This window comes from Oncorhynchus gorbuscha, linkage group LG01 (genome assembly GCF_021184085.1).
Source record: "Oncorhynchus gorbuscha isolate QuinsamMale2020 ecotype Even-year linkage group LG01, OgorEven_v1.0, whole genome shotgun sequence".
NCBI lineage: Eukaryota > Metazoa > Chordata > Actinopteri > Salmoniformes > Salmonidae > Oncorhynchus > Oncorhynchus gorbuscha.
Window position 1 is genome coordinate 11,729,514 of NC_060173.1, and position 24,436 is coordinate 11,753,949.

Consider the following 24,436-nt stretch of genomic DNA (forward strand, 5'->3'; position numbering starts at 1 on the left):
GCAAGCCTCCAGGCTATGGAGGTAAAATTAAAGCCCAGAAAATCAAATTAGGGAGTCCCAGGGGGTGTGGTGGTGATGAGCACTACTCATCTACGCTGATAGCCATGCACACACACACAAGCCTGCGCGCACGCACACACACACCCCACTGATGGCTAGGAGGCACAATTTGTTAACAATTACTGCTCGTTAGTCAAGCTTCCTGTTAGCGCCAAGCTACTATGGCTGATATCCGCACCAGGCTCCATTGTCTTGTAATTATCTAGGTTTGAGAGATGCCAGCGGTTTATCCATCTTCTTCAAGTTTCCCCAGCTTCCCTGATTGGCAATTTGCTTTGGAGTCACCATTATGGGAACGCGTGTCTCCAATGTCGGCGGGATGGGTTTCAAATGATTATAATTACATTTTTCCGTTTGTAGCTATAACATACCATTTATTTGCTCAAACATGCAAAAAAATGTATCTGTCTTAGATTGTAAAGCAATAACATGTATTTCCATTTACCTGGGTATTTTGACAAATATTTTTTATTCAACTTTTATTTTGACAGGGAGTCAGTGCTGAGCCCAATGTCTCTTTTCCAGATGAACCCTGGATAGCACCACAATACACATCAAAATACAATAAACACATAAAACTACACATTCATATACACATTAAAATACACATTATTATACACAACTATACACTAAAAGCAAAACAATCAGAAAAACACAGACACATTCTTCAGTTAAAAAGGTTCCCTAACAACCATCTGAAATGCCATAAAGGCACCAATTCATCCAATTGTAAAGTGTATTCTAGATCATTCCACTTGTAAGTTGCTCTAAAACTCAGTGCAGAGTGAAGGGATCCATGCATGAGGGTTTGGTAGCCCGTACATCTATAGGTTAACTAATGAGGTAAAGGTATGGCGGAAGTTTATACATGAGAGGGTTTGGTAGCCCGTACATCTATAGGTTAACTAATGAGGTAAAGGTATGGCGGAAGTTTATACATGAGAGGGTTTGGTAGCCCGTACATGAAGGCTTTTATGAGACAAAAAGGTCGAGGAGACTTCAAGGAAGGTCAGCCTACTTTCTGATACAAAATGCAATAATGTGTACTGAACCTATCGCCCGTAATAAAGCACAATGCTCTGTGATAAACTGTGTCCAGTACAGTCACAGCTGCATTCATATAGGCAATATCGCCATGGTCAATAACTGGATTTAAATGTTCACTGAAGTATTATAGGAACAGGACCTGTTCCTATAGAATAAACCTATTTTAATTCTTAATTTTCTTAACTAGCCAGCTGTGGGGACAATAGCTAACACCACAGTTTCGTCTGCATACAGCTGAAAGTACAATTATTATTATTTTTTATTTTTTTACAGATAAACCAATATTGCTAATGAAAATAGTCAAAAGAGCCGGACCAAGAATCGATCCCTGTGGGACACCCTTTGTTTTATCCAGATTTAACTCCATCAGTTAATACACACTGGGTTATTTAAATCATTTTCAAACCAGCTACACACAGACTGGTCCAGTCTAATTTATGAACGCCTCTGAATGAGTAATAGGTATGGACTTTAGACAGGTCAATAAAAAGGGCTGAAACAACATTTCTTCTTATCCAAACAATCAAGACACGATTGAATACCAAAGAAGTAGCAGAGATGGTACTATAACCTGGTCTTAAAGCCTGACTGGTGTACATTTTAGAATACATTTCGTAGTTAAAAAGTTGAGTATTTACCAAGGATTGTAGAATTTTTGCAAAAGAGTTTGGAAATGGGGCAACAAGGTCACCACCTTTGTGAAAGGGGAATATATGGGCCGGACGCCTTCCAGACGCTAGGGATGGTATCATGTGTGAAAGATTTTGCAGTCAGAGGATCAGATATTTGCAGCAAGAAAGTATAAAGCAAATCAACCCTGGTGGATTTTTGTTTTACATACATCTTGTGTTAATACGTTTCAAGTAGAAAGTTGTTGAAATGAAAACAAAGATTCACTAAAATAATTGATCCATACCTTTTTATTGCAAAACAATCAGTGCCATCTACAACTGTCTCTGAGATCTGCGATTTGTCATTTAGCATATACTGTATACATACCCTGCAATTTATTTGCTTCGTTAGAACAGTTTATGTTGCCCTCAGAACAGCCTCAATTCATTGGACTCTACAAGGTGTCGAAAGCATTTACATTTACATTTTACATTTAAGTCATTTAGCAGACGCTCTTATCCAGAGCGACTTACAAATTGGTGCATTCACCTTATGGCATCCAGTGGAACAGTCACTTTACAATAGTGCAAAGCATTCCACAGAGATGGCCCATGTTGACTCCAATGCTTCCCACAGTTTTGTCAAGTTGGCTGGATGTCCTTTGGGTAGTGGACCATTCTTGTTGCACACGGGGAAACTGTGAAGCGTGAAAACCCATCAGAGTTTCAGTTCTTGACACACTCAAACCAGCACGCCTGGCACCTACTACCATACCCTGTTCAAAGAAACTTTCATCTTTTGTCTTTTCACCCTCTGAATAGCACACATACACAATCCATGTCTCAAGGCTTAAAAATCCTTCTTTAACCTGTCTCCTCCCCTTCATCTACACTGATTGAAGTGACATCAATAAGGGATCATAGCTTTCACCTGGATTCCCCTGGTCAGTCTGTCAGGGGAAAAGCAGGGGTTCCTAATGTTTTGTATGCTCAGTGTATATCCTTCCTAATGTCATAGTTGTAAATGTAATTTGTCTTGACATTTTTCTTTTATTATTGGCTTTTTCAAATAGGACGTTCTGGTTAAACGTTTTCCAGTCAAACTATGAGGCTATTCTCTGTGATCAATTCAGCGGCCCTCACTAACGCTCTCACTACTCGCTCTCTCTGTGCTCAGGTCTTAAGCAGCTCTTTCTCTCCCCCCCCCTCTCTCTCTCTCTCTCTCTCTCTCTCTCTCTCTCTCTCTCTCTCTCTTTCTCTCTTTCTCGCTTTCCCTCTTTCTCGCTCGCTCTCCCCCCCTCGCTCTCTCTCCCCCTCTCTCTCACTGTCTCTCTGACTGTCTCTCTCCCTCCCCCTCTCTCTCACTTCTCTCTCTCCCCCTCGGTTTCTGTTTCTCTCCTCTCTCCCTGTCTTTATCTCTCTCTCTCTCTCTCTCTCTCTCTCTCTCTCTCTCTCTCTCTCTCTCTCTCTCTCTCTCTCTCTCTCTCTCTCTCTCTCTCTCTCTCTCTCTCTCTTTCTCCCCTCTCTCTCTCTCTCTCTCTCTCTCTCTCTCTCTCTCTCTCTCTCTCTCTTTCTTCCCCTCTCTCTCGCTCTCTCTCTGTCTCTCTCTCACTGTCTCTCTGACTGTCTCTCTCCCTCTCCCCCTCTCTCTCACTTCTCTCGGTTTCTGTTTCTCTCTCTCTCTCCCTGTCTTTCTCTCTCACTCTCTCTGTATAATGCGGTGTGAATCCAATGCTGCTCACACAAAGGAACATCATTGTGTAACTGTGCTTCGATCTTAATGAGCCAACACTCTGGGTACCATACGCCCCTTCCACCTTTCCATGGGCCCTTAACCACACCCCTCATTAATATTAACCCACCCTACCTCATTATTCATGAGCAGCTCTCTGTGTAGTCATGTGCACCGAGGCTGAGAGGGAAAAGAGGGCGTGTCTTACCCAGTGAGCGGGAGAGCGGGAGTCACAACTCCAGCGTGTTGTGTGTGTGTGTGAGAGAGAGAGAGAGAGGAGAGAGGCACCGGCAGATGCTGAAACTGTTACTATTACTACCACCATTGCTACTAGTGTATCCATTACAGTCAGTGCTTCTATAAGAGCATTTCTCTAGTACAACCAGCTGGAGCTTTTCTGTGGTTGTCTGTGAACGACTGTGTGGGTTTGTTTACGACTGTGTGTGTGAATGAGTGTGTGGTGACCTGTACAGAGTGACTGATGAGAACGGGTGCACTGGTCTGGAGGGTGACCCCGTCCGTACAGTTCCACTGCCGCTGCTGTAGCTCGGGGAAGATTGGACGTCCGGCGTTGCCACGACGACTAGAATGGGCTGCAATCTGTGCACTTTACAGAAACGAGAGGAACACTATAAGCTGCTGTATGAGATCGCACAGGTGAGTGGAGCCATCTCTGATGCAGGGGCTCGCTGCTGTCATTCAGTCAGGGTGCTTTTGTGTATGGTGTGTGTGTGTTGTTTATGACGTTCATTTGTACTGCGTTTGGTGTGTGTGTGTGTGTTGCGTATGGTGTGTGTGTGTCGTCTATGGTCTGTGCAGAGCAGTTTTACTATCTTGCATCTCTGCTGTGTGTTGAGAGGATCTGTGTTTTATACCTGTTAGGAGTACAGTGTCAGACGTTACAGCTAAGACAAAGAGAATGAGAGATAAATACAGGGAGAGGATAAGGAGAGAGAGACTCATGTATTTGATGCAGCGAGGCAGAGTGGTCTTTAAAGTGTCAGAGTAGAGTGGTGCCCATTCAGCCAGCCAGCCAGAGAGTCAGCCAGCCAGCCAGAGAGTCAGCCAGCCAGAGAGCCAGCCAGAGAGTCAGCCAGCCAGCCAGAGAGTCAGCCAGCCAGCCAGAGAGCCAGCCAGCCAGAGAGTCAGCCAGCCAGCCAGAGAGTCAGCCAGCCAGCCAGAGAGTCAGCCAGCCAGCCAGAGAGTCAGCCAGCCAGCCAGAGAGTCAGCCAGCCAGAGAGTCAGCCAGCCAGAGAGTAGGCCAGCCAGCCAGAGAGTCAGCCAGCCAGAGAGTCAGCCAGCTAGCCAGAGAGTCAGCCAGCTAGCCAGAGAGTCAGCCAGCCAGCCAGAGAGTCAGCCAGCCAGAGAGTCAGCCAGCCAGCCAGAGAGTCAGCCAGCCAGAGAGTCAGCCAGCCAGCCAGCCAGAGAGTCAGCCAGCCAGAGAGTCAGTCAGCCAGCTAGCCAGCCAGAGAGTCAACCAGCCAGAGAGTCAGCCAGCCAGAGAGTCAGCCAGACAGCCAGCCAGAGAGTCAGCCAGACAGCCAGCCATTGAGTCAGCCAGCCAGAGAGCCAGCCAGCCAGAGTGTCTGAGAGCAGGTTGAGAAGACTGTTGGTACTAAAGCACACTTACCTGAGTGGACTAGACTAGCGCAGACTAGACTAGAGCAGGGTAGAGTAGAGCAGAGTACAGCAGGGTAGACTAGACTATGGTAGAGTATAGTTAGAGCCAGCTAGACTATGGTACGGTGGAGTAGAATAGTAGACTATGGTAGAGTAGAGTATACTATGGTAGAGTAGAGTAGAGCCAGCTAGACTATGGTATGGTGGAGTAGAGTAGTAGACTATGGTAGAGTAGAGCCAGCTAGACTATGGTAGACTAGAGCAGGGTGGAGTAGAGTAGACTCTGGTAGGGTAGACTAGAGCAGAGTGGAGTAGACTAGACTATGGTAGAGTAGACTATGGTAGAGTAGACTAGACTATGGTAGAGCAGAGCATGGTAGTGTAGAGTAGACTAGACTGTGGTAGAGTAGACTAGACTGTGGTAGAGTAGACTAGACTGTGGTAGAGTAGACTAGACTGTGGTAGAGTAGACCAGACTATGGTAGACTAGACTATGGTAAAGTAGAGTAGAGCAGACAAGTCTAGACTATAGTAGGATAGACTGGGGTAGAGTAGGGTGAAGCAGGGTAGAGTAGACATGCTCTAGGAAGGGGTACAAAGCTGTTTTGGGGGGGGGGGGTTTGAGCAATTTGTGTCTGGCTTTCACAAAGTGAGTTTGTCTGTGTGTTCAGTAGCAGACTGTTTAGGGTTTAGGTACTGTCATGCTGTCGGTTTAATAGCAGACTGTTTAGGGTTTAGGTACTGTCATGCTGTCGGTTTAATAGCAGACTGTTTAGGGTTTAGGTACTGTCATGCTGTCGGTTTAATAGCAGACTGTGTAGGCTTTAGGTACTGTCATGCTGTCGGTTTAATAGCAGACTGTGTAGGGTTTAGGTACTGTCATGCTGTCGGTTTAATAGCAGACTGTGTAGGGTTTAGGTACTGTCATGCTGTCGGTTTAATAGCAGACTGTGTAGGGTTTAGGTACTGTCATGCTGTCGGTTTAATAGCAGACTGTGTAGGGTTTACATCCTGTTTGAGTCTTGTGTTTTCCTTCCAAGTCTTTGGGGATTGGGTTTGTTTTGCCTTTATTTTGTGCTTTGAGCATGTTTGATGCCACTCTTCTGAGGTTAGATTCAATTGTAGGATTTAATCCAGTTTTTTAAGACACCTGTGTGTTTCAGCTCTCTGCAGGTGTTGCCATCTCAATGTCATGGAAGTTCAGTGCCTTAGGCAATTTACACTAGTACTTCACTTGTTCTGCTTTGGTCTTCAAGAAACAATGACTGTGTATGTCTCACACCAAAGAGTTAATGCTTTAATCCTTTGGTGCACTAGTAAGCATTACTCTCCTCTTGTATCAATTTGATTATCAGTATGCGGATCTCAAAAGACATCTTTAAAACCTGTTTGGGAAAGGCGTGCCGCTAGAGGGACACCTCGACAATATCCGGTGAAATTTCAGAGCGCCAAATTCAAATGAAAGTATTATAAATATTTCAAATAAATCAAAATAAAGCTTAACTTCTTGTTAATCCAGCCGCTGTGTCAGATTTCAAAAAGGCTTTACGGCGAAAGTAAACTATTATTATCTGAGGACAGCGCCCAGCACACAAAATCATACAAACATTTTCCAGCCAAATAGATTAGTCATGAAAGTCAGAAATAGCAATAACATTAATCACTTACCTTTGATGATCTTCATATCGTTGCACTCACAAGACTCCATGTTACACAATAAATGTTTATTTTGTTCGATAAAGTCCCTCTTTATGTCCAAAAACCTCCGTTTTGTTGGACCGTTTTGTTCAGTAATCCATTGGCTCAAAGGCAGTCACAACAGACAGACGAAAAATCCAAATAGTACCAGTACAGTTCATAGAAACATGTCAAAGATGTTTATAATCAATCCTCAGGTTGTTTTTTGTCTGAATAATCAATAATATTTCAACCGGTCAATAGCGTCGTCAACATAAAGGACAAACAACAGAAGGCACACTCTAGGTTGCTCGCACCAAACAGCTCTGGGACTTTCCACTGTCCACTCATTCAAAGTGGTCATTCTCCCTCATTTTTCAGAATAAAAGCCTGAAACAATGTCTAAAGACTGTTCACCTCTAGTGGAAGGCATAGGGAACGCAATCTGGGTCATATCCCTTTATATGGTGGATAGGCTTTCAATGGAAAAACACCCATTTCAAAATAATGGCACTTCCTGGATGGATTTTCCTCAGGTTTTCCCCTGCCATATCAGTTCTGTTAAACTGTTATTTTAACAGTTTTGGAAACTTTAGAGTGTTTTCTATCCAAATCGACCAATTATATGCATAGCCTAGCCTCTGGGCCTGAGTAAGTCTTCCATATACTACCTCAATCTCTTCCATTCCCCCCGTCTCCCCAGTCTTCTGCATACCACAATCTCCTCCAGCACCCCCCAGTCTTCCCAGTCTGCTGCATACCACAATCTCCCCCAGCACTCCCGGTCTCCTCCAGCATTCCGTCTCCCCAATTTCACCAGCACTCCCTGTCTCCCCATTCCACCCAGCACCCCCAGTCTCCCCCAGTCTCCCCAGTCTTCCTCATTCCCCCCTGCACCCCCAGTCTCTCCAGTCTCCACCAGCAGCCCTTATCTCATGACAGGCTAATAACTGAGGAGCTCAGCCACTCCCGGAGCTCAACCATGGAGCTCCACCAACCCCCATCCCTCCTACAGGCAGTCTTCACACCAGTGTGATCACAACTGATTTACAGTGTATACAACCATCCGGTGTATCAATTAGATGTGAAATGTCTCTCTTTACCCTCGTGGAGAGAGGAAAGGAGTGAAGAGGAAGGTAGAGGAGTGAAGAGGAAGGTAGAGGAGTGAAGAGGAAGGTAGAGGAGTGAAGAGGAAGGTAGAGGAGTGAAGAGGAAGGTGGAGGAGTGGAGGGTAGAGGAGTGGAGGGTAGAGGAAGGTGGAGGGTAGAGGAGGGGAGTGGAGGATAGAGGAAGGAAGAGGAGTGGAGGGTAGAGGGGTAGAGAGGGTAGAGGAGTGGAGAGGGTAGAGGAGCTGAGAGGAGGGTAGAGGAGCGGAGAGGAGGGTAGAGGAGTGGAGAGGAGGGTAGAGGAGTGGAGATGAGAGGAAGGTAGAGGAGTGGAGAGGACGGTAGAGGAGTGGAGAGGAAGGTAGAGGAGTGGAGTGGAAGGTAGAGGAGAGGAAGATGGAGTGGAGAGGAGGGTAGAGGAGTGGAGTGGAGGGTAGAGGAGTGGAGAGGAAGGTAGAGAAGGGTTGAGGAGTGGAGAGGAGAAGAAGCTAGAGGAGTGGAGAGGAAGGTAGAGGAGAGGAAGGTAGAGAAGAGGAAGATAGATGAGTGGAGAGGATGGTAGAGGAGTGAAGTGGAGAGGAGTGGAGAGGAAGGTAGAGAAGGGTAGAGGAGTGTAGAGGAGAGGAAGGGAGTGGAGTGTAAGGTAGAGGAGTGGAGTGGAAGGTAGAGGAGTGGAGTGGAAGGTAGAGGAGTGGAGAGGAATGGAGAGGAGAGGAATATAGAGGAGAAGAAGGTAGAGGAGTGGAGAGGATATGAAATGTAGAGGGGTGGAGAGGAGAGGGAAGGTGAGAGGGAGAGAAGAGGAGAGGAGAGAGAAAGGGGAGGGAGTTGATGAGGATTGAAAGGAGAGGAGCTTGTTTTCTCAGCACCTCCTGTCAGGACTCAACTACCATTGTCATAATCATTGGTGTGGTGTGAATGAATAAAGGTGATGCGTGCATCTGTACCAGCACCACTGATGAAGGACCTGGCTAATTATCAAACAGACCTAGTTGAAACTTTCATAGGAAGGAGACGAGAGAAAGAAGGAGGGAAAGAGGGAGAGACATAGGAAGGAGACGGGAGAGAGAGGAGGGGGGAAAGAAGGAGAGACATAGGAGAGAGAGTAAGAGAGAGAAGGAAGGAAAGAGGGAGAAACATAGGAGAGAGAGAGGAGGGAAAGAGGGAGAGACAGGAGAGAGAGTAAGAGAGAGAAGGAGGGAAAGAGGGAGAGACATAGGAAGGAGATGGGAAAGAGGGAGAAACATGAGAGAGAGTAAGAGATAGAGAAGGAGGGAAAGAGGGAGAGACATAGGAGAGGGAGTAAGAGAGAGAGAAGGAAGGAAGGAAAGAGGGAGAAACATGTAAGAGGGCGAGAAGGAAAGAATGAGGGAGAAACATTGGAAGGAGACTGGAGAGAGAGAGAGAAGAGGGAGAGACATAGGAGAGAGTAAGAGGGAGAGAGTAAGAGGGAGAGAAGGAGGGAAAGAGGGATACACATAGGAAGGAGACGGGAGAGAGAGAAGGAGACATAGGAGAAAGAGTAAGAGGGAGAGAGGAGGGAAAGAGGGAAAAACATAGGAGAGAGAGAGAGGAGGGAAAGAGGGAAAACATAGGAGAGAGAGAGAGGAGGGAAAGAGGGAGAGAGAGTAAGAGAGAGGAGGGAAAGAGGGACAGACATGAGAGAGAGTAAGAGATAGAGAAGGAGGGAAAGAGGAAGAGACATAGGAGAGGCAGTAAGAGATAGAGAAGGAGGGAAAGAGGAAGGGACATAGGAGAGGCAGTAAGAGATAGAGAAGGAGGGAAAGAGGAATAGACATAGGAGAGGCAGTAAGAGATAGAGAAGGAGGGAAAGAGGAAGAGACATAGGAGAGGCAGTAAGAGATAGAGAAAGAGGGAAAGAGGAAGAGACATAGGAGAGGCAGTAAGAGATAGAGAAGGAGGGAAAGAGGAAGAGACATAGGAGAGGCAGTAAGAGATAGAGAAGGAGGGAAAGAGGAAGAGACATAGGAGAGGCAGTAAGAGATAGAGAAGGAGGGAAAGAGGAAGATACATAGGAGAGGCAGTAAGAGATAGAGAAGGAGGGAAAGAGGAAGAGACATAGGAGAGGCAGTAAGAGATAGAGAAGGAGGGAAAGAGGAAGAGACATAGGAGAGGCAGTAAGAGATAGAGAAGGAGGGAAAGAGGAATAGACATAGGAGAGGCAGTAAGAGATAGAGAAGGAGGGAAAGAGGAAGAGACATAGGAGAGGCAGTAAGAGATAGAGAAGGAGGGAAAGAGGAATAGACATAGGAGAGAGAGAAGGAAGGAAAGACGGAGAAATATTGGAAGGAGACGGGAGAGAGAGAGAAGACGGAGAAACATAGGAAGGAGACGGGTGAGAGAGAGGAGGGAAAGAGGGAGAAACATAGGAGAGAGAGTAACTGACAGAGAAGGAGAGAAAGAGGGAGAGACATAGGAAGGAGACGGGCGAGAGAGAGGAGGGAAAGAGAGAGAAACATAGGAGAGTAAGAGAGAGAGAAGGAGAGAAAGAGGGAGAGACAAGAGAGAGAGGAGGGAAAGAGGGAGAGACATAGGAGAGGGAGTAAGAGATAGAGAAGGAGGGAAAGAGGAAGAGACATAGGAGAGGCAGTAAGAGATAGAGAAGGAGGGAAAGAGGAAGAGACATAGGAGAGGCAGTAAGAGATAGAGAAGGAGGGAAAGAGGAAGAGACATAGGAGAGGCAGTAAGAGATAGAGAAGGAGGGAAAGAGGAAGAGACATAGGAGAGGCAGTAAGAGATAGAGAAGGAGGGAAAGAGGAATAGACATAGGAGAGAGAGAAGGAAGGAAAGACGGAGAAATATTGGAAGGAGACGGGAGAGAGAGAGAAGACGGAGAAACATAGGAAGGAGACGGGTGAGAGAGAGGAGGGAAAGAGGGAGAAACATAGGAGAGAGAGTAACTGACAGAGAAGGAGAGAAAGAGGGAGAGACATAGGAAGGAGACGGGCGAGAGAGAGGAGGGAAAGAGAGAGAAACATAGGAGAGTAAGAGAGAGAGAAGGAGAGAAAGAGGGAGAGACAAGAGAGAGAGGAGGGAAAGAGGGAGAGACATAGGATAGGGAGTAAGAGAGAGAGAAGGAGAGAAAGAGGGAGAGACAGGAGAGGGAGTAAGAGAGAGAGGAGGGAAAGAGAGAGAAACGTAGGAGAGTAAGAGAGAGAGAAGGAGGGACAGAGAACGATGGTTGAAGAATGGAGATGGGAAGAGAATCATGGCAACAGATGAAGAGAGAGAAAGGTATCGAGGGAGAGAGAGAAAAGGAAAGGAGTGTGCGAGAGAAAAGGAAAGGAGTGTGTGAGAGAATAGGAAAGGAGTGTGTGAGAGAAAAGGAAAGGAGTGTGTGAGAGAAAAGGAAAGGAGTGTGTGAGAGAAAAGGAAAGGAGTGTGTGAGAGAAAAGGAAAGGAGTGTGTGAGCTCCGTACGCTTCCCTCCTCTGTCACGAGTATCTTCCTGAACACAAAGACACACTGACACACTTCCAACCCGCTGTGTATCTGTGAGAGCTCCACTGCCCAGAGGATTCTCGCTCTCTGTCTCGCTGTCTCTCGCTCTCTATTTCAATTCAATTAAGGGCTTTATTGGCATGGGAAACACATTTACATTGCCAACACAAGTGAAGTAGATAATAAGCAAAAGTGAAATAAACAATACAAATGAACAGTAAACATTACACTCACAGAAGTTCCAAAAGAATGAACCCATTTCAAATGTCATATTATGTATATATACAGTGCTGTAATGATATGCAAATAGTTAAAGTACAAAAGGGAAAAAAAAAGAAAAAAAATGGGTTGTATTTACAATGGTGTTTGTTCTTCACTGGTTGACCTTTTCTTGTGGAAACAGGTGACACATCTTGCTGCTGTGATGGCACACTGGTATTTCACCCAATAGATATGGGAGTTTATGAATATGTGGGACTGATGTTTAGGCCAAGGTATGTATAGTTTTTTCTGTGCTCTAGGGCAACGGTATCACGATGGAATTTGTATTTGTGGTCCTGGCGATTGGACCTTATTTGGAAAAGCATTATTTTTGTCTTACTGAGATTTACTGTCAGGGCCCAGGTCTGACAGGATCTGTGCAGAAGATCTAGGTGCTGCTGTAGGCCCTCCTTAGTTGGGGACAGAAGCACCAGATCATCAGCAAACAATAGACATTTGACATCAGATTCTAGTAGGGTGAGGCCGGGTGCTGCAGACTGTTCTGTTGCCCTCGCCAATTGGTTAATATATCAAATCAAGATCAAATCAAATGTATTTATATAGCCCTTCGTACATCAGCTGATATCTCAAAGTGCTGTACAGAAACCCAGCCTAAAACCCCAAACAGCAAGCAATGCAGGTGTAGAAGCACTGCAGTAGTCTAACCTAGAAGTGACAAAAGCATGGATTAATTTTTCTACATAATTTTTGGGCAGAAAGTTTCTGATTTTTGCAATGTTACGTAGATGGAAAAAAGCTGTCCTTGAAATGGTCTTGATATGTTGTTTGCTGGTGATCTGGAGTTTGGTACACATTGGGTGGGTAGAGAGCCGTTTATTATTTTCAACATAGGAGGGCCAAGCACACGAAGCAGCTCTTTCAGTAGTTTAGTTGGAATAGGGTCCAGTATGCAGCTTGAAGGTTTAGAGGCCATGATTATTTTCATCATTGTGTCAAGAGATATAGTACTAAAACACTTGAGTGTCTCTCTTGATCCTAGGTCCTGGGAGTGTTGTGCAGACTTAGGACAACTGAGCTTTGAAGGAATACGCAGATTTAAAGAGGAGTCCGTAATTTGCTTTCTAATAATCATAATCTTTTCCTCAAAGAAGTTCATGAATTTATCACTGCTAAAGTGAAAGTCATCCTCTCTTGGGGAATGCTGCTTTTTAGTTAGCTTTGCGACAGTATCGAAAAGGAATTTCGGATTGTTCTTATTTTCCTCAATTAAGTTAGAAAAATAGGATGATCGAGCAGCAGTAAGGGATCTTCGGTACTGCACGGTACTGTCTTTCCAAGCTAGTCGGAAGACTTCCAGTTTGGTGTGGAGCCTTTTCCGTTCCAATTTTCTGGAAGCTTGCTTCAGAGCTTGGGTATTTTCTGTGTACCAGGGAGCTAGTTTCTTATGAGAAATGTTTTTCGTTTTTAGGGATGCAACTGCATCTAGGATATTGCGCAGGGTTAAATTGAGTTCCTCAGTTAGGTGGTTAACTGATTTTTGTCCTCTGGCGTCCTTGGGTAGACAGAGGGAATCTGGAAGGACATCAAGGAATCTTTGTGTTGTCTGTGAATTTGATTTTCCTTGGTTGGGGTCTGAGCAGATTATTTGTTGCAATTGCAAACGTAATAAAATGGTGGTCCGATAGTCCAGGATTATGAGGAAAAACATTAAGATCCACAACATTTATTCCATGGGACAAAACTAGGTCCAGCGTATGACTGTGACAGTGAGTGGGTCCAGAGACATGTTGGACAAAACCCACTGAGTCGATGATGGCTCCGAAAGCCTTTTGGAGTGGGTCTGTGGACTTTTCCACGTGAATATTAAAGTCACCAAAGATTATTTTGAGATGTGAGGCATCATGATATCTTTCAATAATGACAGGAATGGAGGTGGTCTTTATCCTAGTGAGATTGCTAAGGCGAACACCGCCATGTTTAGTTTTGCCCGACCTAGGTCGAGGCACAGACACGCTCTCAATGGTGATAGCTGAGCTGTCGACACTGACTGTGCTAGTGGCAGACTCCACTATGCTGGTAGGCTGGCTAACAGCCTGCTGCCTGGCCTGCACCCTATTTCATTGTGGAGCTAGAGGAGTTAGAGCCCTGTCTATGTTGGTAGATAAGATGAGAGCACCCCTCCAGCTAGGATGGAGTCCGTCACTCCTCAGCAGGTCAGGCGTGGTATATATGTTGAAGAGGGTGGGGCTTAAGCTGCATCCCTGTCTCACCCCCGGCCGTGTGGAAAGAAAGGTGTGTTTATTTGCCAATTTTAACCACACACTTGTTGTTGGTGTACATGGATTTTATAATGTTGTATGTTTTTCCCCCAACACCACTTTCCATTGACCCTTATGTCAAAATGAGCCAAACGCTTTTTTGAAATCAACAAAACATGATAAGACTTTTACTTTGTTTTGGTTTATTTAAATTAGGATTCTTTCTTATAGGGCCAAAAAATAGAAATGGTTTACCCATACATCTCCATTTTGGATAGATTTTAATTTCACCTTTATTTAACCAGGTAGGTAAGTTGAGAACAAGTTCTCATTTACAATTGCGACCTGGGCAAGATAAAGCAAAGCAGTTTGACACATACAACAACACAGAGTTACACATGGAGTAAAACAAATATACTGTCAATAATACAGTAGAAAAATAAGTCTATATACGATGTGGGCAAATGAGGTGAGATAAGGGAGGTAAAGTAAATACAATATAGCAAGTAAAACACTGCAATGGTAGATTTGCAGTGGAAGAATGTGCAACATAGAGAGAAATAATGGGGTGCAAAGGACCAAAATAAATAAATACAGTAGGGGAAGAGGTAGTTGTTTGGGCTAAATTATAGATGGGCTAAGTACAGGTGCAGTAATCTGTGAGCTGCTCTGACAGCTGGTGCTTAAAGCTAGTGAGGGAGATATGTGTTTCCAGTTTCAGAGATTTTTGTAGTTCGTTCCAGTCATTGGCAGCAGAGAACTGGAATAGAGGCGGCCAAAGGAAGAATAGGTTTTGGGGGTGACCAGAGAGATATACCTGCTGGAGCGCATGCTACAGGTGGGTGCTGCTATGGTGACCAGCGAGCTGAGATAAGGGGGGACTTTACCTAGCAGGGTCTTGTAGATGACCTGGAGCCAGTGGGTTTGGCGACGAGTATGAAGCGAGGGCCAGCCAACGAGAGTTTACAGGTCACAGTGATGGGTAGTATATGGGGCTTTGGTGACAAAATGCATGGCACTGTGATACACTGCATCCAATGTATTGAGTAGAAGTTGAGGATCGGTAGGATGGTCAGTTTTACAAGGGTATGTTTGGCAGCATGAGTGAAGGATGCTTTGTTGCGAAATAGGAAGCCAATTCTAGATTTAACTTTAGATTGGAGATGTTTGATGTGAGTCTGGAAGGAGAGTTTACAGTCTAACCAGACACCTAGGTATTTGTCCACATGATGTTGGACGGGCGGGCAGGTGCACGCAGCAATCGGTTGAAGAGCATGCATTTAGTTTTACTTGTATTTAAGAGCAATTGGAGGCCACAGAAGGAGAGTTGTATGGCATCGAAGCTCATCTGGAGGGTTGTTAACCTGTTACTCCTACCCCCTACTTTTTCGAACATTCTGTTAAAAATCGCGCAACATTTCAGCGCCCTGTTACTCAGGCCAGGAATATAGTATATGCATATGATTAGTATGTGTGGATAGAAAACACTCAGACGTTTATAAAACTGGTTAAATCACGGCTGTGACTATAACAGAACGTGCGTTTCATCGAAAAGTGCAGGAAAATCTTATCACTGAAAGTGGAAAAATATATCCATCCGCCGCTTCAATCCATTGTTATGGGCGAACGACATTAAATAGGGCTGAGGTTGCAGTACCTACAGCTTCCACATGATGTCAACAGTCTTGTCATTTGCCAATTCTTTGTTTCTTGGTCAAACGAACAAGAGACAGGCTTTTTCTTCAGGTCTCCGACCGGATATTTTGGTTGAGAAATACACGGACATTATTTCCAGACGGACCTCTATAGAAAACACTTTGTCTCGTGATTAATTTGATCGCTTATTAACGTTTACTTAGCGGAAGGAAGTTTAGCGAGGGGAATGAAATGTGCCGCCTTAGAGACCCTATCGACAACCGTAAGAATCACAGTCTTCCCCGCAGACAAAGGCAGACCGGTAATGAAGTCTAGGGCGATGTGAGACCATGGTCGAGAAGGAATGGGGAGCGGTCTGAGACGACCGGCAGGAGGAGAGTTACCTGACTTAGTCTGCGCGCAGTCCGAACAAGCAGCCACGAAACGGTGCGTGTCACACTCCTGAGTCGGCCACCAAAAGCGCTGGCGAATAGACGCAAGAGTGCCTCGAACACCGGGATGACCAGCTAACTTGGCAGAGTGAGCCCACTGAAGAACAGCCAAACGAGTGGAAACAGGAACGAAAAGAAGGTTACTAGGACAAGCGCGCGGCGACGCAGTGTGCGTGAGTGCTTGCTTAACCTGTCTTTCAATTCCCCAGACTGTCAACCCGACAACACGCCCATAAGGAAGAATCCCCTCGGGATCAGTAGAAGCCACAGAAGAACTGAAAAGACGGGATAAGGCATCAGGCTTGGTGTTCTTGCTACCCGGACGGTAAGAAATCACAAACTCGAAACGAGCGAAAAACAACGCCCAACGAGCTTGACGAGCATTAAGTCGTTTGGCAGAACGGATGTACTCAAGGTTCTTATGGTCTGTCCAAACGACAAAGGAACGGTCGCCCCCTCCAACCACTGTCGCCATTCGCCTAGGGCTAAGCGGATGGCGAGCAGTTCGCGGTTACCCACATCATAGTTGCGTTCAGATGGCGACAGGCGATGAGAAAAATAAGCGCAAGGATGAACCTTATCGTCAGACTGGAAGCGCTGGGATAGAATGGCTCCCACGCCTACCTCTGAAGCGTCAACCTCGACAATGAATTGTCTAGTGACGTCAGGAGTAACGAGGATAGGAGCGGACGTAAAACGTTCTTTTAGAAGATCAAAAGCTCCCTGGGCGGAACCGGACCACTTAAAACACGTCTTGACAGAAGTAAGAGCTGTGAGAGGGGCAGCAACTTGACCGAAATTACGAATGAAACGCCGATAGAAATTAGCGAAACCTAGAAAGCGCTGCAACTCGACACGTGACCTTGGAACGGGCCAATCACTGACAGCTTGGACCTTAGCGGAATCCATCTGAATCCCTTCAGCGGAAATAACGGAACCGAGAAAAGTAACGGAGGAGACATGAAAAGAGCACTTCTCAGCCTTCACGTAGAGACAATTCTCTAAAAGGCGCTGTAGAACACGTCGAACGTGCTGAACATGAATCTCGAGTGACGGTGAAAAAAATCAGGATATCGTCAAGATAGACAAAAACAAAGATGTTCAGCATGTCTCTCAGAACATCATTAACTAATGCCTGAAAAACAGCTGGCGCATTGGCGAGACCAAACGGCAGAACCCGGTACTCAAAATGCCCTAACGGAGTGTTAAACGCCGTTTTCCACTCGTCCCCCTCTCTGATGCGCACGAGATGGTAAGCGTTACGAAGGTCCAACTTAGTAAAGCACCTGGCTCCTGCAGAATCTCGAAGGCTGATGACATAAGGGGAAGCGGATAACGATTCTTAACCGTTATGTCATTCAGCCCTCGATAATCCACGCAGGGGCGCAGAGTACCGTCCTTCTTCTTAACAAAAAAAAACCCCGCCCCGGCCGGAGAGGAAGAAGGCACTATGGTACCGGCGTCAAGAGACAGACAAATAATCCTCGAGAGCCTTACGTTCGGGAGCCGACAGAGAGTATAGTCTACCCCGAGGAGGAGTGGTCCCCGGAAGGAGATCAATACTACAATTATACGACCGGTGAGGAGGAAGGGAGTTGGCTCGGGACCGACTGAAGACCGTGCGCAGATCATGATATTCCTCCGGCACTCCTGTCAAATCGCCAGGTTCCTCCTGAGAAGTGGGGACAGAAGAAACGGGAGGGATGGCAGACATTAAACACTTCACATGACAAGAAACGTTCCAGGATAGGATAGAATTACTAGACCAATTAATAGAAGGATTATGACAAACTAGCCAGGGATGACCCAAAACAACAGGTGTAAAAGGTGAACGAAAAATCAAAAAAGAAATAGTCTCACTGTGGTTACCAGATACTGTGAGGGTTAAAGGTAGTGTCTCAAATCTGATACTGGGAAGATGACTACCATCTAAGGCGAACATGGGCGTAGGCTTGTCTAACTCTCTGAAAGGAATGTCATGTTTCCGAGCCCATGCTTCGTCCATGAAACAACCCTCAGCCCCAGAGTCTATCAAGGCACTGCATGTAGCACCCGAACCAGTCCAGCGTAGATGGACCGACATAGTAGTACAGGATCTAGATGGAGAGACCTGAGTAGTAGCGCTCACCAGTAGCCCTCCGCTTACTGATGAGCTCTGGCTTTTACTGGACATGAATTATCAAAATGTCCAGCAAGTCCGCAATAGAGGCACAGGCGGTTGGTGATCCTCCGTTCCCTCTCCTTAGTCGAGATGCGAATACCTCCCAGCTGCATGGGCTCAGTCTCTGAGCCAGAGGAGGGAGATGGTTGCGATGCGGAGCAGGGAAACACCGTTGACGCGAGCTCTCTACCACGAGCCTGGTGACGAAGATCTACCCGTCGTTCTATGCGGATGGCGAGAGCAATCAAAGAGTCCACACTTGAAGGAACCTCCCGGGAGAGAATCTCATCTTTAACCACTGCGTGGAGTCCCTCCAGAAAACGAGCGAGCAGCGCCGGCTCGTTCCACTCACTAGAGGCAGCAAGTGTGCGAAACTCAATAGAGTAATCCGTTATGGATCGATCACCTTGGCATAGGGAAGCCAGGGCCCTAGAAGCCTCCCTACCAAAAACTGAACGGTCAAAAACCCGAATCATCTCCTCTTTAAAGTTCTGGTAATTGTTAGAGCAATCAGCCCTTGCCTCCCAGATAGCTGTGCCCCACTCTCGAGCCCGGCCAGTAAGGAGTGAAATGACGTAAGCAACCCGAGCTCTCTCTCTAGAGTATGTGTTGGGTTGGAGAGAGAACACAATATCACACTGGGTGAGAAAGGAGCGGCACTCCGTGGGCTGCCCGGAGTAGCAAGGTGGGTTATTAACCCTAGGTTCCGGAGGCTCGGCAGGCCAGGAAGTAACAGGTGGCACGAGACGAAGACTCTGGAACTGTCCAGAGAGGTCGGAAACCTGAGCGGCCAGGTTCTCCACGGCATGGCGAGCAGCAGACAATTCCTGCTCGTGTCTGCCGAGCATGGCTCCTTGGATCTCGACGGCAGTGTTACGAGCGCTTCTGTCAGCCAAGCAGAAAAAAATTGTTAGTCGCTGGGTCCATTCTTTGGTCGGATCCTTCTGTTATGCAGGTGAATGAGGACCCAAAAGCGACTTGGCGAAAACAGAGTCTTTAATCCAGTAAAGTAAATATACAAACATAAAGCACAACTCCACTCGTAATGACGAGAACAGACTGGAGACTCGATCATGAACTGCAGGTTGCCTCGGGAAGGCACTTGAAGGTAGCAGACTCAGACACCTGCTCACCACGCAGCATCTGAGGGAAACACGACACGACAGGGCGATACACAGACACAGCACGGTGAACAATAGACAAGGATCCGACAGTGCAGAAACGGAAAACAAGGGGAGAAATAGGGACTCTAATCAGGGAAAAAGATAGGGAACAGGTGTGGGAAGACTAAATGATTGATTAGGGGAATAGGAACAGCTGGGAGCAGGAACGGAACGATAGAGAGAAGAGAGAGAGGAAGGGAGAGAGAAAAAGGGGAACGAACCTAAAAAGACCAGCAGGGGGAAAACGAACAGAGGGAAAAGCAAAATGACAAGACAATATAAGACAAAACATGACAAGGGTAGGGTAGCCAGGTGGAAAGCATGGCCAGCCGTAGAAAAATGCTTATTGAAATTCTCAATTATAGTGGATTTATCGGTGGTGACAATGTTTCCTATCCTAGATAACTCTTTGTGTTGTTGTTTGCTTAGTGTTTTCCTATTTTCCCAGAAGTGGTTAGGGTCTATGGATTCTTCAATTACATTGAACTGATTTCTAACATGCTGTTCCTTTTTACATTTACATTTACATTTAAGTCATTTAGCAGACGCTCTTGTCCAGAGCGACTTTTTTCCGTTGTGTATTTCTGTATTGTCTGTGTCTCTATGTGTGGTTTCTCAGTTTCTTTCTTAACTTTTAGCATGCTTCATCAAAACATTTGTCATTGTTGTTAATTTTCTTTGGTTTCCTGTTTGTATTTTTTTGATTTGATAGGGAAGATGAGTGGGCAAATATACTGTTTAGGTTTTCTACTGCCAAGTTGATACCTTCACTATTACTGTGGAATGTTTTCTCCAGGAGTTGTCTAAAAGGGATTGAATTTGTTGTTGCCTAATTGATTTTTGGTAGGTTTTCACACGACTTTCCTTCCATCTATAGAATTTCCCGCAGGTCTGGGAGAGTGTTTCGCTGGTCTGGGCAGGGCGTCTATTGATCTGTTGCCTCTATGTGAGGTGTTGTGACTGAGGATGAGGGTAATGTCCTTTAGTGTCCGGGCGAAGTAGGGTACTGCTGCCTTGTAGAGGTGGACCTGGTCATAGAGGCTGTTCAAATCGAGAGTGGAGTGGTGGGCCAGGAAAACATTTAGTTTTGAGCCCGTCACAGGAAATACTTGCGTTTACCCGCTGTATGGTAGCAGGGTGGAAGTCTTTTTGTGGTAGCAGGGTGGAAGTCTTTTCATGGTAGCAGGGGCGGCAGGGTAGCCTATTGGTTAGAGCGTTGGACTAGTAACCGAAAGGTTGCAAGTTTGAATCCCCGAGCTGACAAGGTACAAATCTGTCGTTGTGCCCATGAACAGGCAGTTAACCCACTGTTCCTAGGCCGTCATTGAAAATAAGAATTTGTTCTTAACTGACTTGCCTAGTAAAATAAAATAAATAAAAAAGCAGGGTGGAGATAACCACTTGTGTGTAAATGGGGAAAGTAGAAGTAGATTTTTCAATCACTCCCTTGAGTGCTGTGGCCACCCTTTCCTGCTGTGCTCTCAGGTCGTTTGTGCCTGTGTGTATTATTATGTGGCTGGGTGACCCTAGTTGGTCCTCAGACAGAATGTCTAGGGTGCGCTGGGTATTTGGGCACCGGAGTTTAAACACTGTGTTTGTTAACAAGTTTATTTAATTATATATATTTCCCGTTTGAGTCCATAAGGAGCTAACAGGGGGGGTGGGATCCCCTGGTCTTGGGGTTCTTCATTTGTCTGTCCCACTGTGTTGTCGACGCTATTGTCCGGGTCAGCCAAGAACTCAGACAACCAATTCAATTCAATTTAAGGGGCTTTATTGGCATGGGAAACATGTGTTAAAATCAGCCAAGACCTCAGAAAAAAAATTGTTAACCTCCACAAGTCCGGTTTATCCTTTGGAGCAATTTCCAAACACCTGAGTGTCCCACGTTCATCTGTACAGACAATAGTACACAAGTATAAACACCATGGGACCACACAGCCATCATACCGGTCAGGAAGGAGACGTGTTCTGTCTCCTAGAGATGAACGTACTTTGGTGCGAAAAGTGCAAATCAATCCCAGAACAACAGCAAAGGACCTTGTGAAGATGCTGGAGGAAACGGGTACAAAAGTATCTATATCTACAGTAAAACAAGTCCTATATTGACATAACCTGAAATGCTGCTCAGCAAGGAAGAAGCCACTGCTCCAAAACCGCCATTAAAAAACCAGACTACAGTTTGCAACTGCACATGGGGACAATGATCGTAGCTTTTGGAGAAATGTCCTCCTGTCTGATGACACAAAAATAGAACTGTTTGGTCATAATGACCATCGTTATGTTTGGGGGATAAAGGTGGAGGCTTGCAAGCCGAAGAACATCCCAACCATGATAAACAGGGGTGCCAGCATCATGTTGTGGGGGTGCTTTGCTGCAGGCGGGATTGGTGCACTTCACAAAATAGATGGCATCATGAGGCTGGGAAATGATGTGGATATATTGAAGCTACATCTCAAGACATCAGTCAGGAAGTTAAAGCTTGGTCGCAAATGGCTCTTCCAAATGGACAATGACTCCAAGCATACTTCCAAATTTGTGGCAAAATGGCTTAAGGACAACAAAGTCAAGGTATTCAAGTGGCCATCACAAAGCCCTGACCTCAATCCTATAGAAAATTTGTGGGCAGAACTGAAAAAGCGTGTGAGAGCAAGGAGGCCTACAAACCTGACTCGGTTACATCAGCTCTGTCAGGAGGAAAGGGCCAAAACATGTATTATGGGAAGCTTGTGGAGGGATACCCGAAACATTTAACCCAAGTTAAACAATTTAAAGGCAATGCTACCAAATTATAATTGAGTGTATGTGAACTTCTGCCCCACTGGGAATGTGATGAAAGAAATAAAAGCGGAAATTAATCATTCTCTCTACTATTATTCTGACATTTCACATTGTTAAAATAAACTGGTGATCCTAACTGACCTAAGACGGGTAATTTCTACTAAGATTAAATGTCAGCAATGGTGAGAAACGTTAAAATGTCAGGAATTGTGAGAAACATGTAAACTTCCGGCTTCAACTGTATGTGTCTCTAATATGGTCATACATTTGGCAGGAGGTTAGGATGTGCAGCTCAGTTTCCACCTCATTTTGTGGGCAGTGTGCACATAGGCAGACCTGGCTCTCAAGAGAAGACAGGCTTAGGCAACATTTCTCAATAGCAAGGCAAATGTCATTGAGCCTGTACATAGTCAAAGTGTTTTTTAAGTTTGAGTCAGTCACAGTGGTCTTGTATTCTTCTCTCTGTTTGGGGCCAAATAGCATCCTAGTTTGCTCTGTTTTTTATGAAGTAATTATATTTTGGTTTGCTCATGGTTTGGTTGGTTGTAATTGTGTTGCTGTCCTGGGGCTCTGTGGGGTCTGTTTGTGTTTATGAACAGAGCCACAGGACCAGCTTGCTTATGGGACTCTTAAAGTTCTCTCTCTCTCTTTTCCCTCCCTCTCTCTGGCTGGAGTTGAAACACTTCTTCTCTTTCACACCACCCCTCTCTCTCTCTCACAACGCATGCACTCTCTCTCACACACACACCTGGTTCCTTTTTCATTATGCAGTGTGTGACTTCATCTCAGCGTGAGAGAGGTCAGTCTTACAGCGGGTTCGTTTCATGTGCAGGAGTTAGTGTCACAGCAGTTGGTCACTCACACCTCCCCCTCTCTTCTCTAGTGATCACACTCAGAAACCATTTTGACACTATCCCTGCTGCCCTGACCCCAAGAGCTGTGGGAGATTCATGACTTACTTTTTTTCTCTCCGTCTACTTTATTTCTCTGTTCTCTCTCTGTTCTCATGACTGCAGGTGCTCTCAGCATAAAAATGTGTTCACCTCACTCTGGCCTGCAAAGCTTTCTCACAAGGAGGACATTTATTATCAGCCCTGGTCCTGACCAAGAGGCCACAACATGTTCTTTCTTGCTCTTGCTTTCCAGCTTTTATTTTGTCCCTCCTTCTCTCCTCTCTCTCTGCCTCTTTTTAAGCTAGCTCTCATCGTCTCTCCTCTCTCTTTTAGCTGGCTTTGTCTCTCCCTCTTTTTCTCTCTCGTCTCTCCTCTCTTTTTAAGCCACCTCTCTGCCTCTTTTTTAGTTCTCATCGTCTCTCCTCTCTCTCTTTTTAAGCCACCTCTCATCGTCTCTCTCTGCTCTCTTTTTAGCTCTCATCGTCTCTCCTCTCCTCTCTTTTGCCACCTCTCATCGTCTCTCTCTCTGCCTCTTTTTAAGCTAGCTCTCATCGTCTCTCCTCTCTCTCTTTTTAAGCCACCTCTCATCGTCTCTCTCTCTGCCTCTTTTTAAGCTAGCTCTCATCGTCTCTCCTCTCTCTCTTTTTAAGCCACCTCTCATCGTCTCTCCTCTCTGCCTCTTTTTAAGCTAGTTCTCATCGTCTCTCCTCTCTCTCTTTTTTTCATCGTCTCTCTCTCTGCCACTAGCTCTCATCGTCTCTCTCTCTCTTTTTAAGCCACCTCTCTGCCTCTTTTTAGCTCTCATCGTCTCTCCTCTCTCTCTTTTTAAGCCACCTCTCATCGTCTCTCCTCCATCTCTCATTTTCTCTGTCTCTCCCTTAATAACATGGATGAGTTTCATCCTTTGTTCCTCTCATCCAGTGTCTATTTTAGTTAGTCCATAGTTGAGTGTCCTGTTGGTGGAGACAGAGATGTCTCAGGAACAAGGATAAAACACATGTCAACAATACTGACATGCTTAACAGCTTTTATTTTCCTTATCGTAGCTTGTTCTGAATCCTTGACACATTACCACATGTCTCAAAGTCCCAAAAGGCATTCTTCTCTGTACGATAACATTGTTTTTGCACTCCGTTCTCCCAAAAGGCTTTATTTTAGACAATAACAATGTTTCTTTCCTCTGTGCTCTGGTACAGATGTTTTGAAATCCCATTGTATCATGGGTTCCCCTCGTGAGTGTCACACATTGTCTGTGTTTGGCTCAGACCCACTGATGTGTGGCTGATTAGCAACACCACAGATGTTGATTAGTGGAGCAGCTAGCGTAGCAGCTAGCGCAGCGGAGTGGAGCAGCTAGCGTAGCTGAGTGGAGCTCGGAGACTAATGGCTGAGATGGGATTCTAGCAATTAATTAAATTAATTACTTAAAAATCATACAATGTGACTTTCTGGATTTTTGTTTTAGATTCCGTCTCTCACAGTTGAAGTGTACCTATGATAAAAAATTACAGACCTCTACATGCTTTGTAAGTAGGAAAACCTGCAAAATCAGTAAGT

General features: G+C 45.6%; 1 protein-coding gene across 2 annotated transcripts in view; it reads left to right on the forward strand.

The window, feature by feature from the left end:
• Positions 1-24,436, forward strand: part of LOC124033136 (PDZ domain-containing RING finger protein 4-like) — a 336,543-nt gene that overhangs the window by 158,575 nt on the left and 153,532 nt on the right. Inside the window, exon 1 of one of the 2 annotated variants that reach the window (XM_046345096.1) lies at positions 3,717-4,107. The exons of the other annotated variant lie outside the window; for it this stretch is intronic. Within the exon in view, the coding sequence (XP_046201052.1) occupies positions 4,039-4,107 (69 nt within the window). The 5' untranslated portion in view covers positions 3,717-4,038. Of the gene's footprint in view, positions 1-3,716; positions 4,108-24,436 lie in introns of those variants that run through there. 2 annotated transcript variants of the gene reach the window in all.